This window comes from Hetaerina americana, unplaced genomic scaffold, assembly GCF_022747635.1.
Source record: "Hetaerina americana unplaced genomic scaffold, ioHetAmer1.1.p SCAF_7, whole genome shotgun sequence".
NCBI classification, from domain to species: domain Eukaryota; kingdom Metazoa; phylum Arthropoda; class Insecta; order Odonata; family Calopterygidae; genus Hetaerina; species Hetaerina americana.
Genome location: NW_027287316.1, coordinates 56,676,213 through 56,687,238, shown reverse-complemented (window position 1 = coordinate 56,687,238; position 11,026 = coordinate 56,676,213). Strand labels below are relative to the sequence as shown.

Sequence of the window (11,026 nt, the reverse complement as noted above, 5' to 3'; positions counted from 1 at the left end):
GCTGCGTGTAATTTATTTAATATCCCTATATTCATTATTTAATGAGTCTTTAGGAAAAGATAGAAAAACAAATTATTTTGGGAAAATTTTGTTAATTTTTCAACGCATCTTTTAATACAGTATACTTTTTCCAACATTTCTACAACTTTTTAAGCTGCTTGAAAGTCCTCAAGAGAGTCATCAGTATTGGCAATGACTTCATTTTATGTGAATCATTTTGCTGAAATTTTTTTTAAGTTTGGAGATAAAAAAGGAGAGCTGGGAGTGAAACCTGGTGAATACTCCACTGTGAACTCCATGGACCTTGCAATATTTCGAACTTGAATTCCATAATTTTTGCCATAGAAACTCCATATTTGTGCATCTGTTTAAATGGAGGAGATTTTTTTCTTTGCCAAATGAAGATGTTTTTCCTTGATTTGTTCACTCAGCTGGTGCAATAATGATGCATAATACGCACTCTATTTATTGGTTATCATTTTTTCTAGTAGTTGATGTACCAGATCATTTCTCGTGCTATCTCGTAAATCATTTGGGGTGCATCCCAAAAAACTACTGCCATTATTTTTTTCGACCGTTTACACTGTCTTTGCCTTTTTCAGAGCTGGATCGCCTGTAGAAACCCACAGTTTTGACTATTCTCTAGAGTTTATTAACATAACCGTGTTTTATCCACCATTATGTTTTGGTACAGAAACTCATCTGGATTGCGACAGAACAGCCTCGGAATCGACCACACCCTCCTCTGGGAGCAAAATTAGCACCCACTTGTCGAGATATTTTTCATGCAAAATTGAAAACACTGGAGTAGAACAGATGAAAGGGCATGTCATACAGTGGGTGTGGTTGCATGGCAATGGTCAATAGAGGCAGATGCCAATAGGATCTTACAACAGAAGCTAGATAACCCATAGTCACACTTTCTTGTCGCCTCCCTGCAACTGCTTCCGCTGTCAAAGAATCTTTAACTCGATGCATTCTTATTATCAATGAATACATTGATTTTTGAGCCTCTTAGTTACTGGAGAAATGACTGCGCTCTTCACAAGAGGGATGACTAGAAATCGTCAATGCTTTTCCACTAGCAACAAACATTACCATATTAAACTTCTTGAATTCCAACAGCTGAGTTTGGAGGCAGTGAGCATTACTGCTTGCTCCTGCTGCAGAAAATTCCTTGAGTGTATAAGCGAGCTACTTTTACGACTTGTGGCTACATCCTTTAAATGCTGATGTTGTCTAGTTTAACTGGAATTGAGCTATTTTCAGTTGTTTGGTTCCTTAACTTAAATTTTTAAGTGGCCTCTAAACCTGCAAGGAACTGTACCATTTATTGAGAATGCCATCATTGATCACAAGTTTGAGTGTGAGCTATGCAGGAATCATGTGTAAATTGACTCCCTTCAAGCACAGGAACAATTTTTACCCATTATATTTGACAATGAATGAAAATTTGTATGATATGCTTATTCTTCAATGATTTGCATGATTAAACCATAAATGTTCACCTACAAAATTATGGAAATCCATTGTGCAAGCTCCAGAAATGGTTCATTTTTTTACATTACTGAGCTTAGTTTATCATCTTAAAATCTTCTGAGTTTTTACTAGAAACTACCAAAGAGTACCAGCTGAAATGGCTTGTTGATTAGCAGTTCTAGGGGATAAAACTGAAACAGGCAAGCGAGGAAACAAATTTGATGTTAATATGAAGGTGCACCGAAATGTACCAAGCTATAAAAAGCTAGCTCAAGTTAAGTTACTTTCATTATGTATTTAAATCTGACATCTGGCTTATATGCAACAGTAAAATCTGACAGTATCTTCAACCATTAATCAAAATCTTTGTCAATCATTAGATGGTAGCATATCACAATAGATGAGAAATTTTAATCCTGAGTTTTATGCGTTTTTTGTTGTAGTCACTTCAAAATTATTAAAGTCCATTCTGAAACAAAATTTACTGAACATGATAGATGCTGTTATTTTACCAAATAATAATCATATATTTTCCTGTAATTTGTCATTTAATACCTGTATGTAGCAAGAATGTTGCACATTATTTTCTACTTTGGGAACGTCTTTATGAACGTAGTTGTATTCTTGAATTTAAAGCTGTAAATCGGCGAAATCTAAGATTTGTCTTCCATTACTGGCATACTAATCACAATGTTCGCGGTTTCAAATAGCGGTCCTCGATTCCGTACCTTCACCTTTGATTATCTATATCACGACTTGATGTAATCAAATAAAAAACCGTCTAAACTCCCTGAATTTTCCGCGCTTTTATCAAGGAGCCTGAAGACAAAAGACGACCTCGTAGCACCGCGCATTTTGATGTGATTTAAGCAATGCAATCTCGTACTTTTGGAAGCTTGATGATCAGATGGTTTCCAGAAATGGCATCGGCGACTTTTATAGACTATCTACTAATGCCATTTCAAACCAAAAAGGCATCCATATCCGAAAATCAGCGGCTGCTACCCCTGCAGAACAGCTAGAGGCGCCTGAGGGCGGCGCTTGCAGATCTGCAGAAATAGCCCCTCCACAGGAAGAAAGGCTCGTGTGTTACTTAAGCTACCATCGGAACGTCATACCGTGGGCATCTCCGCCAGGGAGAAAAGCAGCCTCTTCCCCAATGACCGGAAACCATCTTCTTTCATGGTAAGATTTTGTTTAAAATAAGTCACCATTATGTCAGAACCTGCCTTACAATTTTCTTCGAAAATCACGAAGAAACAAATCATTATGCGAAGCCTTTATTTTATTATAAAATTAGCCCGTAGAGAGGAAACCGCCGGCGATATTTCCGTCCTTTACATTATGGCGAAAATAACAACAATTGGAAGGTGATCTTGTAACAGAGGGACCATTGAATTAAGTACACAGCGATCAGTAACGACAAAAATCAAGGTTAAATTAAAGTAAAAATGTTCTGGTTCTGTTAAGGCAGTAGTTATGGAATACTTGGGACGGACGTATATAAGTAAATATTTCTACTATCATTATTCTTCGAGATCTTCAATATTGTGTAGCATTTAGGATATTCTCCCTGTAGAATAAATAAATATGCAATGAAAGTAAGAAAGTCTAAATAGTTGAACCAGTTACTGACAGAAATTTGAGAGCGAATTCAATCATTACCCTCATCATATTTTAGTACATCTTAGAAGGATGAACTGTGCAACTGAAAAACTCTACCCATGTTCTTTTCCCCTTTAATGACATTATATGCATTTTATAGTTTCCTCTTAAATATATTTGATGATCACTGTGACACTTATTAACCCCTTTTAATAAAGCTTAACGAATTCCCTGCATTACAAAAAGCGATTTTTCAACTTCACATTCTTGTTCATTCTGTTATTAAATCCAAAATACCTAATCATTTCCTGCCTCTGCCTTGCCCATCCAAAATTTACCTTATTGATTGTATTAAAAATTCCATTGCCCCTAAATAGGCCCTACATCCATTTTTCAGGCATTCTCTGAATTTGCCCCAACAATATTCTATCCATTATTGCCAAACCTAGAATATCTTTCTTTGTTATTTATTTGATCTCTTCCACTTTTTCCATCCTTCTTCATTCCTATATCTCCAAAGACTCCAGCCTACACTTATCTTCTTGCTTCACCAATCAGTTTCCAAGTTGTGAAATATGATGCTTCATATTAGTTTTCGAGAGTCTTTCCTTTACATCTATACTTTGAAACCCTGTCACTCTTTTCTTTTTTAAATGATAATTTAAATAATGGAATTCTCCTTTTAATTCTCCCTTACATCTTTGTCCAAGTTCTTCTGAAACACTTTCTAAATAGGCAAATGCTCTACTTGCTCTTGTTTACGCCCCAAATTGAATATTCATCTTAAATCCTAGACTTCCTGTTTCTCAAGAACTTTACCATTTTTATTGAGTCTCTTACTATTCACATTCTTCTGACTCTGTTATGCAATGATGGCAAATCATTGACTGGCCACCTAAATTTTAATCATCCACAAGCCGAACTGATTTTATGTTTCTCACCAACTTTCATTTCTTACTCCACCCTTACCTATGAATCTCTTACCGTTTCCTCTGCATTTACATTGTAAACATGGACAATAATGGACAGCCATGTGAGATATGAGCAGGTTTCAGAAATGTGTCCTATCACTCCAGTTGACTCCTGTCTCCTGCTGTAGTTTATGTATTAGTATAAAAATTTTACAGTGGTAAAATATAAGTCAAATATCATTGTTCAGAAGAGTGCATATTATATATAGTATAATATATACAATTTTGCAATACCTTTTATCTGACACAGCAAATATTTTAGCTTATTAAAAGAGGGTTGTGGTAGTTCAGTGGGTCAATCATTCAAATTTGGGCCAATTCAATGGCTAGATGGCCAGAATTCAGTGATGCCTTTGGGCACCCTCAGATACACCCAAAATGCAATTTTTCAGATATCAGATCTTCCTGGAAAATCACAGGTGACACATTTTAAGGAACTGGTCCCCCTTTTTTCCTGATGCATTCATTGCAAATGCCATAAAGGACGAGATGACCTCTAGACTTACCGTTCAAAACCATCCTTTGGGGTGATTTGGGTGGTTTTGTAAGTAGTTCTCATAAATGGGGCATTTTTTTACCTGATGGGAAGAGGTTAAATTTTTTAATGGCTGCATGGAAGGGACCCTTTGTATCCATTGCAGTTGAATGACAAAATATTTTCCCATCCACTCTCTGGCGAGTTTTGTGCTCATATTTTCAAACAGGGATCAAGATGGTGTGGGGGCTAACGTACTGGCTTCCCACCCAGAGGGCCCGGGTTCAAATCCCGGCGGTGTTCAATATTTTTCAGAGGTATCTCGATCACTACTTGAGGTGCTTTATGGAGGGCACTTTGAGAGAGTACGCCAACTGTCGGATGGGACGTTAATCTGCGGACCGCTTGGCGCCTTTCGTAAAGAGTAGGCTTTTGCTGACACTGAGGTTTTCTCCACCCTTCATCCTTTCCTGTCCATCCCCTACGGTGAAAATGATCTCAGCTGTCGGTCGCCTCCCCTAAATACTACTACCATCTTCAAACGTTGGTGGTATATTGATACTTGTTATCCTTTATTATCTTGGGCAAAGAAATAAATATAAGAATTACTGGTAGTGGATGACATTTCTGTTTAAATAAGCAAATGTGAAATTATATTAATGTTTGCTTTTTTAGATGATATGAGTGATATTTTGATGAAAGATTACTTATCTCAAAAAAGTCTTAGTAATCAACTTGAATGTTGGTTTGACAGGTGAGAGCATACCTGTAGTTCAGCTCGTACGTAAGTACTATTACCGAGCTTTCATATTCTTCTTTTTTCACTGAAATGCATATTATGATTCAAATAAAAGTTATTGCCGTGTTTTTGTTTAAATTATGTCAAATCCAAATATTTTGCCAATTTGCATTGAGTTGAGAGATTGAGGTAATGCACTCAAGGTATGAATCAAGTACATTTATCCCCGGAAATACTTTACATAGCATCCATCCGTACTGCATCCTTTGCAGTCTCATTTAAGTCACTTTTCATCATGATTTATCCAATCACATTCTACCAAGGATGAATTATGAATATACGTAAATAAATGTGTTGGATATGATTCCAGAATCTCATTTTTTTACCATACTATAGGATTTGGTGATTTATATTGATAAAATCAGAGATTCTTCTTGCACTATTTCAGATTAAATTTATAAATTAGAAATGTTCACACTTTGTCGATATATAAATCTCTAATCTGAAATAAATTGTGATTAAGATATGGGTGCTGTGCTTTTGCCACCAAAAGAATGCAACAGCCAAAAGGACTATGTATGCTACAGTGCATTGATATTTTAAAATATCCAGTTGACAAAAGATTTATTTTGTAACAAAAAATTGCCAAACACTTAATCAGGCCTTAATTAGCCTAAAATAAATATTGGGATTAACTGGTTATCGTCAACTTGCTTAAGTGACCAAAGATGCAGACTCTCAGTGGCCGGATTTGAGGGAGACTACAACATGTAATAGATATTCATGTAATTGGTTGCAATGAGAATTAAACAGTAGGGTTCAATTTCAAACAATTTTTTATCAAAAAATATCATTTACAGGACAAGAATAGACTTAATAATAACATATAAAGGAACTTCAAATAGCAACTTGAATAGTTTTAAAGTTTTGTTGTGCTACTGTCTTCAGAATAGGTATCATGGTTTGCGACTACCCCATTTGTCTGATCTGACTGGAATGCTGAATTTTGGATTCCTTGCCGAGTGTCCTTTCCGTTCTCCCTGAAAAACAACATGCTAATTACTTGTTAGTTATGTACATAACATGTGCACACACATGAATACTTTCTTTTTCTTCCATCCAACTTTTAATCAATCCAAATGTGAGTTTCTTTTCTTTTTTGAGGTTTCCATTACAAAAGACCTTCTCACTTGGGTTTGTAAAAAAAATTTGGTTGACTCCACCAAAAGTTCACCTTCTGCATTTCTATGAAAATTTTTAAATCGTTTTTCACTATTTTAGGGATCTAAGGAATTTTTTTCAGTTATGAAGGAGAAGGATTGAAAACTTACCATTCCCTCATATTTCAACACTGCTTTTACTACATTTTTTGTCATCTCAAAGAATATTAAATAAGAAAGGTGCACATTCTAATATAATCCTTTAGACTAGGCAACTTCCAGTTTTATATATGCTGTGGATGGTGTTAGAGATTGTACAAACTGGAGAAAACATTCCAATTCATTTGGAATATTTAATGCTAGCTAGAGGAAAATCTCTTTGAATTTAAAATATTTTCTAATTTATTGGAAATTCATTGCATACAGTAAAATTTTACTGTACAAATTGAAAAGTTATCTACTCAAAATTGGCCGTTGCTTTAGAATGCTCTTGAATTGCATACATTTATGATGTTTGCTCAACAAATATTTAATAAAACATCTTACCTTTCCTCCTAAACATCACTAATGATAGCATGTGATGGAAAGAAAAATTAATTCTATTTAAAAAAAATTACAATTAATATCCCTTATGAATTACTCTTACATACTAATTATATTAATAGTTCCTACAATTAATACTCTTTTGTAAAAGAAATTTCTATCAAAGACTGATAATTCATCATATTGCACATATATACCTTGATGCGAAAAATGCCTATATCCACAGAATCATACATTATTTATAGGGTAAAATAGTCCTTACTTATGGAAGAAAAATCACACTTAAGTCTGTCATTAATGTACTTAAGGCTGATTACAAATTGTTTTTTAAGCATTATTTAGTACTCCTGCTTTTGTAGGATTATGATCATGTTATCTGGAACGTGGGAGTGAAAACTCAATATTAAAGAAAATTTGACTGTTAACTGATCTTTGCTCCAAGGTTTTCAATTGATTTCTTATTGCTTGGTGAACATTGGAACACCTTTGTTGTTCTGTGTCTAGAGGGCATTTTATGCAGTAAATGTGTGGCTAAAGTCATTTAATTAATTCTCATATTAGTATGCATTACTATTTTCAATCATTGAATCTGTTATGTATCTTGTTCTGGATGATAAAATATGGCTTATCTCTTATGGAGCTCACAACAATTGTGCCAGAAAAAACTTTTCAGGGCTTGAAATACTTTCATCTAATATGTATCAAGTTATTTGGAATGCATCAGCCTAGATAGCTGTGAAGTTCTTTCCTCCAAGCATGAAGGTTACAGGTTCCAAATCTGACTTCCTTCTGCCTAACGCTTAGGTTTGTGCAGCTGTCCTTATTATTTGCCATATGCAAAATCATATGTAAAGGCAAATAATTATAAGATGTATAAAATAATACGGAGCATTATGCAATCACTATGAATAAGTAAAAAATATCAGCACTCATGGGGACTAATGTCTCAACTTTCCAGGAGCATTGCAACACACACTTCAATTTTTACACCTACCATCATTTTCGATCTGGAAAATGCACCTAAGCCTTAGCAATGAAAAATATCTAATCACCATTTGCGATTCTCCCAATATTTTGTTTCAGGATCAGTGAGATTTTTATTTGTTTCTTAGTGGTATGAATACCCTCACCTTTTTATTTTATCATATTTAATGCTGCATACAACAAGTAACATATTTAATGCTTCATAAATATTTTCGCACTGTACTCGTACTTGGTAGGTGAAGCTTTTTGATCAAGTTTTAGCTTGTCAGTCTGCAAAGGGGATGCAAGCATTTCTGAGTGCATCCCATACCTATCAAACAAGTCAGTGTGATAGATATGGAATGAGAATCAATGTAAACAAAGGTTATGTGGTTTTCAAGAAAGATGAAAGCAAAGGTGAATATTAGTAGGAGTTCAAGTAGAGCAGTTGGAACAGCTCATCTATCTCTGAAGTGTCTTGGACCAATATGGTCAAAATAGTGAGGACAGAGAAAGAGGAATAGCATCAGGCAAAGATTTACCTTTCATGAGGAGGAGAGAACTGATGACAGGGACATTGAGTAATGACGTTAAGAAAAGGCTTTTTAAAACTTTGATTTGGTGTGTGGCTTTGTACGCCACAGAAAAATGGTTGTTGAAGCAAGATGATAGGCTTAGTTGGAGGCATTTGAGATGTGATGTGGAGGACAGTAAAGGTGAAATGGTTTGAAAGGAAAACAAATGAGGAAGTTATAGGAATTGTAGGACAGGAGAGAGGAAGGAAGTATGTGGAAATGAAGAGGGAGCTTATTTCAATGTTGAATGTCAAGTTGAGTTTTGTGGGAGGGGCTGGGAAATATAATGCTGTACTGCTTTTTTGTCTGTGTTCATTCAAAACCTGCCTTAATTGGTAGAAATTAAATAATGATAAGGGTTTTTGGAATATCCTCTCAGCTTCACTATCTCTTTAGGAATCCATCTTTACGCAGCCAGATTCAATAGTCTACTCAGTAACTGTTTCATATACCTAAATTTCCTTAAAGGTATTAAGGAAGTTTAATCCAATATTATTTAACTGTAGTGAAAATCAGTCTAATTTTAGCATGCTTAGGAGTAGGGTACCACAAAAAAGTTGTGATACAGTAAAATTTAGTTTTATAAACTAGTGTCCAGTTGGTTATGATGAGAAGTTTCTACTGAAACCAATAGAAATTTGTATGAGGGGTGATAATCTTAAATATTTTTCCAGGAGTATAATAAGTGAACATTATTTAAATGTATTGAAATTTTATAATGGTAACACTAAAAACACTTCACACTTTTTGAATTCAGTACTAAAAGATTTCAATATTCTATTACACATTCCGGGATAGCTAAATTCTTCAGTAGAATATTTTAAAGTTCTTTGAGTAAGCATTGTAATGACCCATTTACCATTATTTTTATATGGGAACATTACATTTGGGGTGGAGGATGGTGCAAGTATGTATGTAATAATATTCTTACCCTGGCACTTCAGTGTCACTGCTTACTTCCATGCCACAGATACCAGTTCCACCCATACAAAGTTCAGCTCCTCCTCTAAATACCTCTGCTTCTTGGGCTGTGTTGGGTAATGTTCTTCCAAGGGTTTCCGGAAGACACAGACTAAGAGATCCTCCTATTATACCTATCAATCCAAGCATCACAAAAGGTATAACCATGCTGAAATTTCCCTGTGGAAGGAATTAATGCCATAATTAATGGAGTTTACTTTGAATCATCAATATCATATATACCTTACACCTTCAGACTTCACTTCATGGAAATTTTTTATGTCCATATTAAATGAGTTTGTAATTTTCCCAGGACTTGTCTGTGGAAAATCATAAACTCGTTTAATATGGGCATTAATGTCATGTTCAAATCATCTCTCAATTTGGCACATTTCAAATCTCAATGCGGGTCTTTAAGTCACAGTAGTCACTTTCAAGTTCAATAGTGTAGTCAGGTCATACACGTCATGAACCATAAACACAGTAATCAACCCTAAGATCAGTTTGGTAGGTGATAGAGTTCACCTAGTACTAAACCCAATGGCATGTGGAATTCACACATCAGGGTAGGGGGGCCAGTTTCTTTCCCTGTGCCGGATATGGTTTCCCAGGAAGATCTGGTACCCAAAAGTTACAAAGCTTAGGTGGAGTTGAGGGTGCTCTGAGAGGCTCTCCTGGGAATTGAACATTGGCCCTCCAGTCAGTAGTCAAACGCTATATCTCTGGACCCTCTACACATGCCATTAATAGTGATAAATAACAGAGTCATTCAAAATTCATTAAGATTTTGTTAACATAATGCATATAGAAAATATAAATTGGTATGCATTTGCTTTTTGTTTGATTCGAAATGTGGTCACTTCAAAGAAGACCACCCAGTGCTTAAAAAGTTTTCTATAAGAGTGCTTATAAAATATAATTGCTTTTATAGTTGAATCTTGTAGATTAAATGAATAATTGAATTGATTCTCCAGCTCATTGTGAAAAATATAGTTCGAATTGAATTTGAGTTGTCAATTTAATTGAGTTTAAAAATAATTGAACTTTCATCATGATTTTGAACTTGCAGGATGATATGTCGATAGGTTTGACTCTTGGCTGTACTTTCACTCATTGAAATAATGCACTAGCACTGCTGTTACAATATTAGCCATGTAAAGTCCATTTGATTGAGAGTATCACATCGAATCAAAAAAAAGAATTCTTTTTATCTTTTGGCGCCAATAAGAGAGTAGCTATTTAAACAGAGACCCGATGAGAGGTCATGAATGTAAAACTAGTTTTTGAACACATTCCCCCCTTACAAAAGGTCCTTGAAACAACTTTGAACTTATTACGTCTATTACTAATACGTCAAGTCTATTACTCAAAAATTCATACCAGAATGGGCATTAAATTGAATCATGATAGATATGTTTTATTGTGAAAGAGATTTAACCAACCTGCATAGCTCCTATGTTCATTGTTACATGAATTCAGATAAAGATGAATGAAGTTAAAATAATAATAGATATTATAATTTGATAGTAGTACAAGTGCCAGTCTGCCTTGAATAG

The 11,026-nt window shown here is 34.9% G+C and overlaps 1 protein-coding gene across 2 annotated transcripts in view; it reads right to left on the bottom strand.

The window, feature by feature from the left end:
• Positions 1 to 6,126: 6,126 nt before the first annotated feature.
• LOC139696734 (solute carrier family 22 member 21-like) overlaps positions 6,127 to 11,026 on the bottom strand; it is a 104,545-nt gene continuing 99,645 nt past the window's right edge. Inside the window, exons 12-14 of one of the 2 annotated variants that reach the window (XM_071595569.1) lie at positions 9,442 to 9,650; positions 6,976 to 6,993; positions 6,203 to 6,309 (exon numbers count right to left, since the gene is read on the bottom strand). In XM_071595569.1, the coding sequence (XP_071451670.1) occupies positions 6,984 to 6,993; positions 9,442 to 9,650 (219 nt within the window). In that variant the 3' untranslated portion in view covers positions 6,203 to 6,309; positions 6,976 to 6,983. Of the gene's footprint in view, positions 6,310 to 6,975; positions 6,994 to 9,441; positions 9,651 to 11,026 lie in introns of both variants that reach the window. The other variant, XM_071595568.1, reaches the window with a different exon arrangement.